Source organism: Gallinula chloropus, assembly GCF_964237585.1.
Source record: "Gallinula chloropus genome assembly, chromosome: 1".
Taxonomy (NCBI): Eukaryota; Metazoa; Chordata; class Aves; order Gruiformes; family Rallidae; genus Gallinula; species Gallinula chloropus.
The window spans coordinates 117,487,765-117,506,024 of NC_140085.1; the positions used below are offsets into that span (position 1 = coordinate 117,487,765).

Genomic DNA, 18,260 nt, shown 5'->3' on the forward strand with positions numbered 1-18,260 from the left:
CCAAAAATTCAGATGTCCAGTCAGATGAAGCTCACACTCAGACAGAAAAAAAGCAAGAGAGTCTTTGCACTGTCTGTTGGTCATATTATTATTTTTTTTGTCAAATATTTTGGCAATCTTCTTCTTTAATTATAAATATTGGAATTCAATAAAAAAAAGGTAGCTTTCATTGGAATTTTTTTTTTTTCAGTGTAAATATTTACAGCCACTGTCCAGCCATGCTCTTTTTGTTATACCAGGGTGTAAGATTTTGCGTAGGGATTGTTTCCTTTCAAGTGGCCCCGGGAGTCCAGCAGGGATTCTTGGGAGCTGCTCATTTTTGCTGCCTGTCCTAGCTCAGCCCCTTCTCGCTGAGGTAACGTCGCCACAGCACCAGGTTGCCATGACTGTACTTCTCTCGTGGAGGACGTCTCCATGGGTATCGGCTCCAGGACAGTGGGACGCTTCAAGGTTCGGCTTTTCTGTGGCTCCAAGCAGGCTTGCCCCAAACTCAGGTCTCTGCTCGTGCCCTGCACGCCACGGTTCAATAAAAAGTCCATCCTAAGGTAGGGTGGCAAATGCATGAGATCACCTGGGGAGGCAAAAGTGAAAAACACATCCTTACTTACAGCCATGGGCTGCATTACACTTACCTGCTGACCAGAGATGAGGGGGAAGCCAAGCTGATGGATTTGGCCACCGAGGCAGAGTAGCTGGGATCAATGCAGCTGCAGCATTTACAACTGATTTATTGTTTGTCAGCCACTTACTGTGCTATGGTCTTACAGAATTGAGGGTCAACAAACTCTTTTTTGGGCAGACCCTTAGGAGCTTACCCTTTGTTCTCATAATAGAACGGTTGCAGCGGGAAGCACAACGTGTTTTATGTAAACTCACAGCACATAGAAGAAAAACTAAAAAGACCAGAAAGGATTTTCTGAAAAATCCTAAAATAAAAAGTTGTGGTTTTCATTCATTCATCAAAGCTTGGAGAATGTGGAGGCTCGGTTGATTTCCATTTCCTATTTTCCATTTTAAATTAAAACCTTCACAATTACAGTTAATGACCCCCAATCTAGAGTAGAATGACAGAATTATTTAAAATGGCTGCAGAAGTGCTAGGGATATAGTTTTAGAGAGCTTTCTGAATAAAGTGGAACAGCATTCCTGTCCTGACACAGCAACATTTACCTGCCATCCATCATCACCATGCTTAAACCACTAACGATTTTCTACCACCATGGCCATGAACACGCTGCTGTTATGCTGTGACAAAACCACATTGAGGCTGGCACCCTAGCTCTGGCATTGGCCTTCCTTTCTGTTTGATACTGTCAAGGAAACCTCTTGTTCGCTCTTTTCCCTGGTTCCTGGGCATTTTTATGTGAGCCCCGTGATAGCAGCCTGCTTGGTCCGGAGGATCTGCCTTTGCACAGCTACTGAGTCCAAGCTGGTGCCTGGGAGCTGCTGCCTGGAGTGAGGCAGGGGTGGGTGCTACCTTCCACACGTCTGTACGTGTGACAGACCTGTGGCAGAAATCAGATTGACTTATTTATTCCAGCCCTGCCTGTTAGGCATTCACAAAGCTGCTTCGAGGAAATGAGGGGCAATCGGGCACATGATGACATTACATTCCCTTCTAAAAATATTTGATGGTGTAGCTTACAGTATACATGAAAAAAGGGTACTGTTACAGGCACATTCAAAAGCAGCATCCCCCCGTCTTTACAAGACCACTGCAGTATATAGATTCCTTTTTTATGGCTGGTATCAAAACCACAGTCTCATCTCCAGGTGGGATGCATCCTGAATGTTTAAAGTGGAAGCCTGTTGGCACTACTACACCTGTGTCTACAGGAGCTATTTAAGGGCAGTAGAAATTAAGGAAGACCTGTGCCATAGGCATAAACAGTAAACCAGGAAGGCACTTCTTTGTAAGGAAACAATATATAACAATTTCATTTTTCCTAACCAAGCTAAAAGCTGCCCGACGACCTAAAATAAAACAATTCTTTTACTTTCTTGTGTAAGTCAAGGCACTGCAAATCTTACCTGAAAGACCAACGGCATCTGCTCTATCTCGAATTTCAGGTCACAGAGAGAGAATTGCTGAGAAGTTACATTTGTACAGAACCAGTGTTTATTCCTATAGAAAGCCTCCAGGCACTGTCTGACACCATATGTTTTATTCTAGCTACATCTCCGACAGAGATGCGTGGTATACGGTACTTAACCCCCGTGGAATCAGATGTGCGTATCTCAAGATTAGGTTGACATATGTACCACGGCAACACTTGTGTAAGGCTGGGGAGAAACGGGGAGGTTTGTGCTTACAATCATACCGATTGCCACTTGAAGAAATTAGTTGTGGTAACACTAACTGGTTTTACACATTTAACTTATTTTCCTATGGTACCTTTCATGCCAAACACCTTCAGTGCATGAGACCTGTTTCAGCTGAGATGGCGAGGTGCCAGCAGCTGGGGTACAGCACGTCAAGATAGGGACACAGGGACTGAGGGACACACGGACTGGCAGGAGCTGGCAGGCACCAACTCACTCCCCTTAACCACCGGCACTGAACCGAGCTGCCTGTGGGTATGTCCATGCTGCTCGACAGCGTTGCAGCTCCCTCTGCACCCAGACCCTGATCTCCCGGCTACTCACGCTGCACCCCAGTTATTTTTCGTCTGGGTTCCCCTTTGGACTGAGCCCTTCCAAAGCTCAGTTGTGGGGACAGTTTACTCCAAAGACCATTCCCCATGGGCTGCAGGGAGAAGAAAGCCTGGGTGCGAAGCGCTCAAGTCACCTGCTCCCTGTGGCAGTAATCCTTCCTATGGAACCTTGTGGGGGAGCAGGAGATACTAACCCCTGCCTGCTCTGCCCGCTAGCGATGGTGGTGAGAGCCTTCATTTGACATGGGTGATCGCTGCCAGGGCCCCAGCAAAAGCAGGCCGCAAAGCACACCTCTGACATGGCAACAGTAGGCCTGAAAAACTTTGTGACTAACTATAACACCAAAATAACGCCTTCCCTCTTTGTCAGGGATGTTTAGAGACTGCTAGGTTCAGAAAGCAGGGTTTCTCTTGCCCCTCTCATGTGAAAGAGAAGTTAGACCCAGCAGAACAGACTGGTTTTCTGAGCTGAACCCCCACCCCTGTTTCACACCACAATGGCAAAGAGTCTGTCACCCTAACATCGTCTGTGATGGGCTGCTGCCAGGCAGCACAGAGCCTGTTGCTTTATTAAGACCAGCCAGGTTATTTCACATGCATTCCCTCTGAACTACTGTGTTCTCAGAGTTAGGGTTGGCTTTCTGGGAAGGAGCTGGTGCGGAGCAGAAGCAGGAGCATGGCTCATTGTCAGTCCCCCGTGGTCGCCTCAGAGAGACAGTGTCTGTATCTTAACACTTCGCTACTTCTCCAGAGTGACGGATACGCATGGAGTATAAAAAAGATGAGTGTTGAACCTTACAGAGATGAAGGCTGGTTTTCAAGCTGCCGTCTAGACATTTCTCATGTGTATTTAAGAGCTTCAGGGTATGTAAAAAAGACCTTTTTTTTCCTCCCTAAATCTACATAAGAAAGCATAGTCAATAATCTGTGTAAACAATATGCGGTCCTTTAACTGTAATTTTCTAAATGTCTGGGGGCGAAGTTCCAACAGGATTGCAGTAATGAGAAACCAGAGAGTGTAACTCATTCTCCAAAGCTGGATACACAACACACAATCTCTGACAAAGCTTACACAGAGCACTCATTATTTGATACGATGTACACATTTTCCCATCATCAAAAGTGCCAGCGCTCATTCTTATCTGCGAGCAGCATCTTTCCCTGGAACTGCTTATAGAACAAAGCAGATTATTTAAATCACTGGGAAAATAAAATAAATTTGGGGAATGTATATTTTCCTTCATTGCTAAGATTCAAACAGTCTCACAGGATGAAAAAAGTCTTTGATTTCTAAGAACTAATGTGTTTCTGACTTAAAAACACGCTTTTTGAAATATAACCACAGGGGCTCCATTTCTACATCTATTCTGAAGGTATTTTTGAGAAGCTTAAAAGCAGATTCTTGCCCTGTGTATGGACTTGCTTGGAAGGACTTTGGCTCTCATCTTTCTGGACACAACAGTACAGATATTGTTTTTGTTTTCTTGCTGTTCAGCTGAACAATGATTATTGTTTTTTTCAGGCAAAGCATTATGAAGTTTCAGGATGGTTCATTGCCTTTGATGCTCTAATTACCTCTTTTCAGCGGTGTGTGTGCCTTATTAGTAATGAAGGCAAACCTTTCAAGTGCATGAGCACTGCAAATGAGCACATTTAATAATTCATACATTTGGGCTTAATTAGTACAAAAGGCATTCTAAAACTATAGTTCTGGTACATTTTTTTTAAAAGGGTACATTTTTTTTTAAAAGGGAAATTTGCTTGATTTATAAACACTGAGTTTGTGCACAATTGATAAACATCCAGTCAAAACGAGTGTTGCAATTTAAGCCAGAGATAGCTCAGTCTTTTTTTTTTTTCTGATTGGCCAGCCCTGTAATGAATTATTTAGCCTTCATAAATATTTGTAAACAAATGCCAAAACTCACTTACTATGATTTTACCATAAACAGCACATTCTACTAAAATGAGAGAATTTTCTGAACTAACACAGCACCAGGCAAAAGTTATTTAGCCTTATTTCAGTGCAACCAAGCTGATAAAAAAATATTTTGCAAAAAGAATAGATATTTTTGTCCTTCTGGAGGTCAGCTGCAGGTATGGCAAGGGTTGGGATGCATTTGACAGGCTACACGGAGGAAAAAATATCACTGCTTAACTTTTCTGGGATTTTATTCAAGATAGCTATCCTGCCTGCAGAACTAAACCAAGCTGATATGTACTCCTTCCCCCTCAGGGATTTACCTCATACCTCTTTCAAATGCCAGAAAGCTTGCATGTATTTTTGCTTTCATTTTCTCCAGAAAAAGCTAAGGATTTGTGCTATATTCAGTACAAAGATCACCACGGACTGGAAAAAAGGCACTCTTACCAGGTTGTCACATGATAACTATATGCATTTTCCCATGAATCATATCACTGAAACAAAAGCGGTTTCTCTCCGCAATGCTTGTGACACGGGTGCCCTCAGTGATGATGACTGCCTGATGATTCCTCAAGTTTTGGTTGCCATGCGAAGGAAATCGCACGCTGTTTGAAAGATGGTTTTAGAAAAGTTTATAACGTAGGACTGGTGACTATGGCAGGATACTTCACTTAACAAAGGTAAGAATAAGCCCGGGTGAACAGGGCATTGGCAGGGCTTGCTTGAATAAGCAAGTGGGTTAAAAAAGCTCTTAAAGATCTCTCTGGCGTGATCTCAACAGGATCAGAGATCATGCCAGGGTGGAATCCATACAGCTGTCTTAGCATGGGCATGGTGCTTTGCTGACGTAGTTACACTGATTTGGGACCTGAGTGCACAACTCTTCATGATGCTGTGAACTGCGGGGAGCAGGGGGGCGGGGGGTGCACAAGCATCGACAGAGTGCCATGGTTTTGGGCATCTCTTGGCTTGTCCTGAGCTTGGATGGGCGAGCACTGATGGGATATTGTGTTTTGCTTTGAAAGGAAGCAAGGGAGACAGATCTACTGACAGAAAGGCTTTAAGTTTGGGTTTATACTGATTAAAAAGTTTAGTGGGGTTTTCCAGCTCACTAGCACAGTAAATAAACCAGCGAAGCCTTTGCGGATACTCAGAGGCTGTTTTTCAGGAAAAAACTCTGCCTACAGAAAAAACTTGTATTACCATCAGGGAAAAGGTGGAGTATTTGCAAAGCCACATGGAGGTTTGATAAAAAAAACCCCAAACCAGAAGTGATATTCAGAGGTCTTTGTCACTCCAAAAACCGATACACCATTAAAAACTAGCAGGAAAATCTTTCTAAGCAGCAGCTTGATCTGAAGCCAGGCTGATAGCAGCAATAACATTTCTTACAATTGCTGCTGTCAGTGTTTGAAAGCCTCCCTGTCCATCAGTGTATCCTGCACTGAATGCACAGGACAGTCCGTGCCATGCCGCAATCATTCCCACACCGGCAGGCTGCAAGCCAGGCCCGTGAGGCTTGTAGCACACTGCAACTTCAGGTAGAAATACACTTAATGAGCAGTAAAGCCAGTCCTGGGGTTATCTAGATCCTGTGACCTGCACAGGGTCAATCACGCATCTCATTGCCTGACTGGTAGAGGTCTCAGCCTGCTGGTGCTTTGGTGAAGAGCTCAGCACAAGGCCTGTCCTCCTGCCTTTATAGCTGGGAAAAGCGATGACCTGCAAGGGGGATCCTTTCCAGCCATAGCGTCATTCCTGCCCCAAAGCAGGGGAGCTGTGGGTGCAGGGAGTGACTGAGTTTTGTAGTGTCCCCCTTCACTCAACACCCAGATGAAGGGTCAGGTAGATACTTTTTGGAAACTTGGAGGACAATGAGATGAACCAAAGCAGTAGGCATGCTATAACTTTTATGCCTGTGGGTGGGGTTTTTTTGTTTGTAGGTTTGTTGTTTGTTTGTCTATCCCCAGGATCTGTTCAGTGTGGAACTGCCTTCCCAATGCTCTTTGTTTAATCATTATTATTTTCATGTAAAGATTGCAATAAAATGCTATGACTAAGGAATAAGAATTTCTGAAGGATGCTTTGTGTAGCAGGGTTTCACTGTCTGGAGCCAGTGTTGATCAGTAGTGGAAATGGAAGTGAAAGTTCCCCACGCAATTTACTGACTGCTCGGATGAATGGGAACCTCAGCTCGTTCTCGGTCAATGGGGAGCACACCATCAGCAAGTTCAGGAGCTCACAGACCTCTTCTGAGCCCATTTTTTCAATACCAAAAGTGGATTTCACAATTCTGTAGCCCTCTAAGTCAATCCAGAATGAAAGGTAAAAGCTCCCTTAAATTACAGGCTTAGCAAGCAGAAAAGAGGCAGGAGGGGAGGAGGGAGGTGGCAGGGTGCACCTCTCTTGCTAGCAGAGAAGCTGCTGTGAGAGCAGGCAGGAGCTCTTTCTTCCCTTCTTCAGGGTACCTTCAACCTCTGCTCAGCTGCCCCAGAAAAATGGTTGAAGCGCTCAACATCTGAGGGACACTTTTAAACCAACTGAATGCACCACATTAAACAAGGCCAATAATGTGTCTGGATGAATTTTAGCTGCCCGTCAGGTCCAAAATTGCCCCAGCTCTGCCTTTTGTGGCTTTGCAACTCGCCCCATTGCATCCTTTGGTCTTCTCTCATGTCTTTATGCCGTTCAAGTTAATAGGTAATAGATAATAGTGATAGGTAATAGTGAAAATACCCCAGAAAAAATACGCTAAGTTTCCCATTTCTAGACGGAGAAAGCAGAATTCCCTATCATCCCTGCAAGGTTGTACTTTTAAATTGGAAAGTTTCATTTTCTTTATGAACACTGCAATCTCCTAGATCTGTAGCACTTAGTTAAATGCTGCATGTTGCAGTCTGCTAAAACTATCATTTTCATAAAAAACATTAAAAATGCCGGCTATGTTTCACACAGCAAAATAAACCCAACAGTTTCTGTTGACTACAATCATTGGAATTACCTCTTAAGAAGCACCAGGGTATCAGTAAAACTGCAGTTCAGAAGACAAATGTGCTACTGATACAAACCAGAGAGGTTTTATTCATTTCAGCAAGCCTATAAATTGATTTATACTTACTGGAGATTCAGTCTAAGTGACTGAAAATGGGGATTCCAACTAACATGGAACATTTTTTTTTTTGAAAGACAATTAATGTGGTCATTTAGATTTAAGCCTTCTAATTGCAAGAAAAAGTCCTTAATCAACATGTCTTAAAGCAAAAGCATGGCTGCCAGAGTTTAACTGAGATCATACATCCATAATACATCAACGTAACGAATTGTGCATCTGTCTAGCTGCATGCCAGGAGACTTGCCCATCACATTGCTGTCTACTCCTTAAAGGTCTAGTGAAACAGAAACTGAAATACAGTTTTGGTTTGTATTTCTCTAAGCAGAACCTTGGTCTTACTTTACAAGACCTGTTAGATGCCTCGAATCTTTCAGAAGTAAATTTAAGGAGAACTGACATATTTTTAAGGGCTTTTCTGCTGCTGAGATGGTGTAAGAAAGGCAAAATTGACTAACTCCAGGGGCCAGATAGGTTTAGACCCTATGGAGATGCTATGTGGATGTTCAGCTAAACACAACCAGTGTACCTGCAGCACTGAAGCCTTCCTGTTTTGCTTTAATGCAACGTCGATGTTATAAAAACTTGCAAAAGTGACCTTGCCATGTAAATCAATACAAACTCCAAAACTAAAGCCAGAAAAATTGTCAATAAATAATGAAATGATGATAGAAAAGTATGGAAGCTCTCCACCCCCATCCTCACCTTGACATGCAAGCCGCTTCATACATTTTTAAGGGTGCCCTGAGACAGCTCTCCCCTGCCCACTGGCTGAGCTGGCAGAGCCGTGCCAAAGCCCTCGCTCTGAGGCCTCTAGTTTGAAACGCTGGACTTTTACGACTTGTCTGCTGCTGCTGGGTGCAGTGAATGGAAGCTGTTCAATTATACATCACTTCTCTACAGGGTTAAATCGATTGTGACTCCATGGAAACTAGCATCCTTCACGGGTTTATTCCTGGGATACCTTGGGAGCTCGAATTCCGCACAGAGGCTGGAGAGTTGAGGAGTTCAAACTGTCCTTATGGTTCACTGAAATCAGTGGGAGCCACTCTGTTGACCTCAACAAGCTCTGCAACGCACCCATGAACTCACAGCTAAATCTGACTGTGCCAAAGTGATGGGTAAGCATTACACTCTACTAGTAGTAATGGGGAGATCAGACTACAACAAATGAACCGGTATCAATGCTGTCCTGCTGCTCTGCAGAAGATATATTCATGGACAAATTACTGCAACTCAGTGTCAACATCTTCATCAGTTTGAATTACCTGAGAGGTGCTGATGAAGTGCATCTTTGCATTTTTCTTAATTAATCCACTGGGACCAGAAGTCCAGCTCTCACATTTAAATTAAGGATGCTGGCACGAAAGGACAGGACCTAGAGGTGGACATGATCTAGAAGTGGACTAGTCAGGGTTAGGCTATGGTTGGACTTGATGATCTAAAGGGTCTCTTCCAACCCAGGTCTATGATTCGATGAAAACACGAATGATACTGAAATACATCCACATGTAAATATAGTTATGCTGTAAAGGTCAGTGTAGAAAGAAGCTGTTATGTGGGTGGCAAAGGCCATCATGACAGTCAGATTAAGAATGTATTGTTAAAAGAAAAGTTTGTTTCTGTAGAGGTAATGGTTTCTACTTCACTTTCAAAAAACAGCACAAGCGTGGCCTTCCTTGCAGGTAGAATTTGGTTTACATTTCCAGACAGCTATAGATCTCCTCTAGGTCTCAGAGTACATTACGGTCCCATGACAGGGGAAACGAACAGAGACCCTGCTGTGCATGAAGTCAGTTAAAGCAGAAACAGAGGTAAAGATGGCGAGGACCTTAAAAGTGAGGCTGGATCAGTTCCTGTCTGTATGGGAACAACTGCTTCTGGTTACCTTGGGCTGGTGGAAAGGCCACACCAAAATCACACCCTGTGTCTTGATACTATCAAGTGACATACTTTGGCATTTTCAAAATTGAAATGTTATGGGCAGGCTGTTCCTAGTTTTTGTAGAAGCCAGCTTTAACACGCAGACTCTTATGTTAAAAGCCGCTCTAAAAATGCATTATTTTAATTTAAGTGGACACCACATCTTTGGTTGGATTTGGAACATTTCCTAGTAGTTTCAGAAATTTAGCATTGCAGTTATGGCTCTAAGAACTCGATGACAAAATTTACTGATAAATGCAATCCTTGTTTCAGGCATAAAACTGCCCACCAAGTACAACTGAATCCAATGCTTCCAAACCTACAGAAAACATGGCTAGTCTATTTTAATAGTTGCAGTTGATTAAAAAAAAGTCCATGAAGCAAAAATAATCAGATGTACAAATATGAAATGAAATTCAATTTTTCAAAAATACTACTTTTAATAAGAAAAAAAGATTGATAATAGAAAGATAGGAAATGGGCATTCATGAAAGGGCATTTCCCTTTACATGTGACTTTTAATGCAGAAGAAAGCAAAAAACCCCAATCAGATTAAAAAACTGTACTGATTGGGATACTGCATTTTTCCAAAGTCAACGTTAATTTTCAAATCAAAATAATAAATTAGCAACAGGAAAAGATAATTGTGCTGCTACATACTCTTAGTAGAGTCCTAAGAAACTGGCACAAGTTGTTCCTCTCCTCTAATAAAAATAAAGAAAATAATCAAATATTCCTAACAGCACTCTCACTGATTCATAGCTGTAAAAATAATTTTAAGAAATAATTTAAATTACTTTTCTCATTAATTACTTAAATTTAGCTTTCAGGCATCGTGTACACTACCTAAGATGGAACTGCGCAGAAAGTCTGTATTTTTAACCAATCAATCAGCTGCCCTATTTAAACTCGTGATTCACACTGATCTAGTTTTCCTTCATGATCTCATAACATCTTAGCTTCTGAACTGGACCAGTTTATGTTAATTTTTATTGTACTGTCATGTTAAAAAACCTGCACTGGGAACCTTCCTCTCTGTAAATCCACAAAAAAAAAATGCAAGCCAATGATTTCAAGTACGTAGCCATGTAAAATTAATCATAGAATTAAATTATTTTAATCCTTGCAGAGCATTTAGCTTTTCACAACAGAAGGAGAAAAAACCCTCCTGATTCTCTGCAGAAATAAAACCTGAGACAGGATAGAGACAATTTACTCTCATTACTGATGTGCCGCTTTTATGATAAGAAGCAAACGGCACAGTCTGTCTGTCGCTCTGTGTCATGTTTCCTGTTTTCCAACGGAGCAGTAGAAAATAAAAAGAACGTGTTAGAGGCACAAGATAATTTAATATGGTAACATTCATGGTGTGCATCTAGGGGAGTAATTTCAGAGTCTGTCACATACGTGTAAGTAGGTATGCATGGAAGTAAATTAACACATGTGTTAAGAGTATTTTCTATAGTTAAAACCATAGGCAAGCAGTTCTTTTTCCCAATTACAACTGTTCTGCCCATCTTGCTGTTTTCCCAGTTTCCTATTTCGGTTTGCCTCTTTATGTAGTTTTCTCAGAACTGGATCTTGGTTGCCAGTTGTGGAGTCAGGATGATGATTTCTTCGTTGTACAAACACACTGTATGTGGTGTATATAGGTGTATATGTTTATATGTATATACAGTGTCGTATTTGAAACCAGGCAGTGCAAGTGTAGAACTGAAAAAAGAAAACAATCCATACATATGTTGTCCTTCTCTTGCTTTGCCGTGGGATTTCTGAACAATAAAGGTCAAACATAGATTCTCTCATCCCTTCAAGAAATACAGTTTTGGATCTGTAAACTGTGGAACTGTGGAATTCTGTTTTCAGTCAGTGCAGAATAACCTAACAGGCATGGGAAAATGAGGCAAAAGGCGAGCTCGAGGCCCTAAGCCAAGTCTCCCAGCCACTGCTGAATGCCCAGTCACTGAATTTATATCGGATTCGGTTACTGCTGCAGCTTATGGAGCGCTGTCAGCAACTTTTCAATAGAAAGCAAGCCTCTAAATAGACGCCATCACTATGTCACACTTGTCTGCATTGGTAGAAGAGGGAAACAGCTCCTTCACCCTTGAACTCATAGATCACTGGAAAAGAGTTCACATCTTTTTATCTCGAGTTACAGGGGTGACATTGGAAATATACTGTGCTTTCTATTACTTCATGGTTCATATTTTCCTTATTGTGCTAAGCAGCTTATTTTTAGCTGTAGTGACTGAATACTGGAAAAGAAGATTTGTGTCTTGACTTGCATGTTTAACACAACGTTTATGCTCTGCAGGTGATGTCTACCCTCTATTTTAAGGAATCCTTGTAAACAACTATTTAATAAAGTATTTGCATTCTGTAGCCTAAGGCTTCTCTACAAGCTAAGACTTTCCTGTTCCAGTCTGCAGGATTAGTCAAAGCAGCAAGAAATTTGTAAATTGGGTCAAGAATGCTAATTAAGGCATCTTAAATACTGAAAGAACTTGATCATTCAGCAAAGCTGGAGAGGTTAGACCGCTGTTCATGTATTTTCTCTTATATATGCAGTAGGCTTAGGGCTACACTCAGGCTGCTTGACTTAGGTGCCCAGCTGAAAAACCCAGCCCAGAGGAGTGTCCATGCTTGTTGAGAGCAGGCCTGTCCTGTTCCCTGGCTACTGTGAGAAGGCAGTGGCTGCCAGCCAAATCTCCTCCTCTGGGACAAAAAGGCCAAGCTGGAAGGCTGGCAGACAGAGGACGGAGCTCTGCCCTCGCTCATCAACCAGCAGCGCAAGGACAGCAAGACGGGAGTGCTTCTAGTGGAGCAGAAGCTTTGTGAAGTGGTGCTCCTGCTTTGTGTGAGTATAGGGATCGAGGAGAGCACTACAGAGAAACGAGGTGTTCTTACCATCTTCATGGCTGTGAAATCAGTCTCAGGAAAATCTTTTTTTTTCCCCAGACTCTGCCTGGCTGCAACTGCCTTTTTTCCCCACCCACACACAGGTTTCTTTCCAAAGTGATTCCTTTCATCAGCTGAAAGTTTGTAGACGAAGTTCTGAGATATAAAACCTTTGGAAGCTTTAAATGTATTTTGAAATCCCCTAGTCTGATATACCCACTGAATGATACTTCTTCTTTGGAAGTGTATCTGAGATGCTGTTAGTCCTTCAGGGTTTACACATTAATGTGACCTCCAGAGAGGTAAAGAAATGGGATTGTCAGAATGAGCTCATGCTTGTTTTCTGACATCAGGTATCATAGAATCATAGAATACATGGAGGTGGAAGGGACTCATGGCATTTTCTGCCTAGTTCAAGTCAAGCTAACCCTAATAGTTCGTGTCATCTATTTAAGGATAATGAAGGTGAACTGTACTTAAGGATAATGTCATATATCCCTGTCAGTGGCCAAGGGGAGCTTCTCTGGAGTTGGTCTGTCCTGCAGTAGCAGATCTTGGAGCACAGGGGTTTTCCTGAGGAAAAGAAAAACTGGCAGAGCGGAGACACCTGCCAGAAGCTGGCAGCTCTCACAGGAGGCCACTGGAGGCCACTGGACACCACCCCACACCTACATAAGGCAGCCTAGGCAGGACCAACAACCAGGAGCATCATAACCATAGTGACCATACAGGGTATGGTGCTGCAGTTGGTGCAGGAGGGCGTGTAGGGAGATCACCACTTCAAAGGAGGGGAATTCCACTGCCTGAGTGGGAGACTTGAAGTACATATAACCCAGCAACTGGGCACTGCTCTGTGACAGGACAAGGGCACCCATCCTATCTGACTCTCAAGGCAGAATTGTGGGGACTTATCTGAGAGCAAAGGCTGCAGCTCTTGCTGGGGAGTTGGAATCATCTACACCGGTGGTGGCTGATGGTCTCCAACCAGATGGAGCTTCTGGTGGGAGAGGCTGCAGTGCAGACCTCAAGCTGCAGGAAGATTTTTGGCTTTCTCCCAAGACAGTGATAGGTGGCAGATCTGCCGCCCAAGGGTGTTCCCGGGTGGAGGACCCATTGCAGACAGAAAGCAAACCATATCCTGGGCTGCATAAAAAGAAGCATGACCAGCAGGTCGAGGGAGGTGATTCTTTTCCGCCGCTTCTCTCCTGTGGAACCCCATCTGGAGTACTGCACCCAGCTCTGGGGCCCCTGGTACAAGAAAGATAATGAGCTATTGGAGCGAGCCCAGAGAAGGGCCACTGAGATGATCAGAGGGCTGGAGCAGCTCTCCTATGAAGACAGGTTGAGAGAGTTGGGCTGTTTCAGCCTGGTGAAGAGAAGGCTCCAAAGAGCTTCCAATACCTGAAGGGGGCTTACAAGAGATCCAGAGTTGGACTTTTAGCAGGGCAGGTAGTGACAGGGCAAGGGGTAATGGGTTTAAGTTGAAGGAGGGTAGATTTAGGTTACAGTGAGGGTGATAATGCACTAGCAAAGGTTGCCCAGAGAAGCTGTGGCTGCCTCTCTCCCTGACAGTATTCAAGGCCAGGTTGCATGGGGCTTTGGGCAACCTGGTCCAGTGGAATCACAGGATCACTAGGTTGGGAAAGACCTTTGAGATCATCGAGTCCAACCGTAGCTGTCCTCTACTAAATCATATCCCTAAGCACCTCATCTGCCTGTCTTTTAAATACATCCAGGGTCGGTGACCCAACCACCTCCCATGGCAGGGGGTTGGAACTAGATGATTGTTAACATCCCTTCCAACCCAAACTGTTCCGTGATTCTATGATATTTGAAGAAGTTCTTTTTACTGATGATTAGCATGAGAGAAAAATATCATTTGAGGATCTGCATTTTGCAGTACCCCTGTGAAAGAGAGGTTTCTGCAAATAAGACATCTGATTCTATTCAAGCACTGGTCAGATATTATTTTTTTCCAAGCATGAATTCCATTGCCAGAGGATGCAAGTAAGTGGTCACTCCACGTGAAAGACATAAATAGCACTTGGGAAGCACAGAAATATCAAAATATTTTCCAGTTAATAGCTGTTCTTTTCTCAAGCACAATATTTAGGAATAAAGAGAGGAAAAAAACCCAAGAGGTTTCTTGGCTTAGGCTATTACTGAGATTTAAAATTATAATAACAGGAATCTATTTTTAATAAAGTGCTACTGTAATGTTTATTGCAGTTAAGAATAATTGTTATGATAACTCAATTTGTGGCTAATATTTTTTAAGCAGGAAAGAGAAACATAATTATAAAACTTTTTCAAACTCTACAATTATCATCCACTTTTTAACATTAGAGATTCTTTGATGACACAGTGGGAGGTAGAGAAAGAGTATATTTACTTCAGATTTCTGTCCTACCCAATTTTGGAAAGCACGGTTTGAATGACAGCTTTGGAGGATGGACTGACTCCTTTGCAGCCTCCCAGGGAAACTTTGGGTAAGAATTGTTGAAATTTCTGAATATTAATATGAAAAAGTCCCTCAATTTTGAACCAGAAGGACCTAGCCTACTGTTGAGGTGATTGCCCAGTATGTCTATTCCTTGAGGCTCTGATCATACAAACCAAACTTCTAGTTAGTGACAACTGTGGAGATGAGAACACTAATTATAATCACAAACTTCTGGGGGCTTAGATGCTGAGAAAGATGCAATGCTAACAGTGTACTGACATCATTTTTATACCATGAAGAATATTAACACTGAACAGAGGTTAGGAATTAAAGACTCACTTTCCTAAATGATATGATTTATCCCACATGTTTAAAATAACTACTGTGCTATTTCTATTACTTTGATAGTCTCTTTCAGTGTGCCTCTGGGAGCAGGTGACTATTCTGATGGCTTACGGAGAACTGTCACCATCTGCAGTGGGTCAGCTTCAAGACCTGGGCAGCTCTGTGAAGTCCACAAAAACCCATGTGCAGGTCTGCATCCACTCTTCCATTTTTGGAAGCTATGCAGAAGGTGCTGTTAAGCAGCCATTGCGGTTTTATTGTTGTCTTATAATATGTTATTATTAAAGCAAAAATAAGAATGCTATTAAAACCTACAAATAACAACCTTTTTCCAAAAATCTGCCTGTGGAGTTGCGAAGATCAGAATGTAAGGATGCAGAAGACATTTTTTCAAAACACCAAAAGTAGGAATTAATTAGAAAGTCTTACTTCCATGTTCCATTTCCTGTAATTACAACTTTTGAAAAGTTTAAGAAAGATTCAACTTCTAAAATATTTGCATTGAGAATATTTGATAACACCTCATCTATATACTTGAAAGTTTTGGCCAGTGTCAGCACAATGATGCAGAAAACATCTACAGCTCTGTACAGAGAACTAGAAGTAGTCTTGTGGCTAAGAAAGCTGGCCTAGACATCTGATGAGCCTTCCAAATATAATTCAAATGATGAGGTGATCAAATAGATGCTGTAATAGCTCTGTCAGTTATGGCTGACAAAATTTTCACCAGTGAATTTCATCATTACCTTTCTTGAGTAAAGTTTCAGCCTTGCCATTGGATAAATTAGTTTCACAATGTCCTATCACAATCACTATCTGATACTGTTTTATAACTGTTGGAATTTATTTTAAATAAAAAACCCTACTCACTGCCAACTTCTAAACCTTTATTGCAGCTATAAAAGTTGTTATAAGTAGCATTATAGGCAATTTGAAAAGTGAGACCAGAGATTAGGAAGAAGGAAGCATCACTTATTAAAAGAGACATTGTACAAGAAAGAGATCAAGTTGGGGGAGAAGCAAAGCACCACAAAAACAGGTGGAAGTTATCTTGAAAGAAAAGACTGACTTCAAGGAAGAATAAAGATGTGCTGAAGAAGCATAGTCAGTCTTTCATCTCAGATATTCTCATCTACTTAATCTAAACTTTTTTGTTTCTTCTTCATGTTTCCAAATGTAGAATTACTTTGATTAATTGTATTTGAATTATTAATTACTTATGCAGAATTTCTGAGGGGGTGGGTGAAAGAAGAAAGATGCCCGGTAGGTCTTTCCTCACTGTTCTGAACACAAAAAATAACGGTCTGTCTGCTACTATTGAAAATTCTTTCAAATCTTTATATTTTGTTTAAAGCACTTCATAAAGTAACTTTTAATAACATATGATTCAATATCTATGGGTCAGCATTCAAGCTGTTCCAGTGGAACCCTCAATTTTTTTCAAGGTATTGAAGTAAATCATTCATTTTGTGATATATTTAATTTCCTTACTGCAATGGAAAGCCAAAGCTAATCAAGAAAAGCAGGTAAAAATTCAACAGAGCTACAGATGGCTACAAGTCTGTAATTCAGTAGAGGGGCTCTGATGATGTTTCAACCCCGGAAGCTTTTAACTCCAGCACAGGGAACAAATTTTGATGCTGTATGCCCTCAAGAACATAATCTTTATATGGAATATATTAGAGTATTTCCAAATGCTAAATAAGCATAAATAATGTATTTGGAACATGAAAGAAAGAGAGCAAGCTATTTGTTAAAGAAATGATAAAAAATGTTTGTTGACTGACTGGAAGGAGAAGGCTGCAATTTTGATTTAGATGTGAATGCAGATGCTTCCCTTTAGCAGAGTAAGGACAAATATTTATCTTACTTTTTTGAGTTAGAAATGAAAATGATTTCTATCTTTATTTCTGCAGCTTCTGGGTTTGTAGTTCTGCTCTGTGACTACACAGAAATCTGTCATTTCTCTCACTATTTTACTTCCTACTTATATTCCTTCTTACCTATCTGTATGATACTCTAATTTCCTGGCTTGTGTTTTATAACTTTCTGCCCTCTGCTTGGTCTTCCGATGTTCTTTTTTTTTGCTTTCTCTGGAAAAATCCTTTCTGCTTTCTTTTCAGTTTCAGGTCCTGCTTTTGAGTGGCTTTCCTGATACCATTCTCTATCTTCTGTTCCTCCATTGTCACAACTGCTTTTCCATTTATGGTGTATATTAAGCAAAAGACTGTCGTTTATTCATTACTCTTTTTTTTTATATGAGCACTACTGAATACTTTCTGTGTACCTAAGTAGCCCCACCCACACTGGCAAATGGATATATTCAAGAAAAATTAAATAAAATAAACCATGTTTCCAGAAAGCACACTAATGTTATTACGCCTTTTTCCCATTTGAATGCTCCTGATATCATGTTCTCTGACAAATGTTCTGAAGGTTTTATAATGTGCTTAATCACAGAGTACCACAAATACCCTACCGGTGCTATTGTGCACTGGAACCTCACTAGAAGCAACATTCTATGTGAACTGGAAATTTTGATTGAGTCCAACAGACAGATGTCCCTGAGACACCTTCAGTCAGCAAGAAGTTGACATGGGTGTAAATTTGTCTGAAGGTAGAAGGTTTTGTATCCCTTGAGCTATTGCACTGTCTAAATTTTCTCCTTTTTTATTCTCCTCTCCCCTTCAGATAATCCTAGTTTGATATTAGGAGATGTCAAAGAGAGAGAGTATAACAGCTCAAGAACATCACCAAAGGGTTATTACATCTTTGACGAGCTACAAGGCAGAAGGGATAGTATATCTTGCACAATCTGTCGTTATGAACTGTTCTGATAGAAAACCTTTGCTCTCAAGCACGAAGTATTGCTGCAAGACACGTTTTATTAGTGGGTGGCTTGAGTTGGAAATGGGCATATGTACCCCCATATGATCTTATTTATCCCAGAAGCGTTTATTG

General features: G+C 41.6%; 1 protein-coding gene across 1 annotated transcript in view; it reads right to left on the reverse strand.

Moving 5' to 3' along the window:
* Positions 1-230: 230 nt before the first annotated feature.
* The window catches only part of DSCAM (DS cell adhesion molecule), a gene marked incomplete at both ends in the record, with an annotated part of 461,919 nt that continues 443,889 nt past the window's right edge, over positions 231-18,260 (reverse strand). Inside the window, one exon of the mRNA XM_084272693.1 lies at positions 231-571. Coding sequence (XP_084128819.1) covers positions 231-571 — 341 coding nt within the window. The remainder of the gene's footprint in view (positions 572-18,260) is intronic.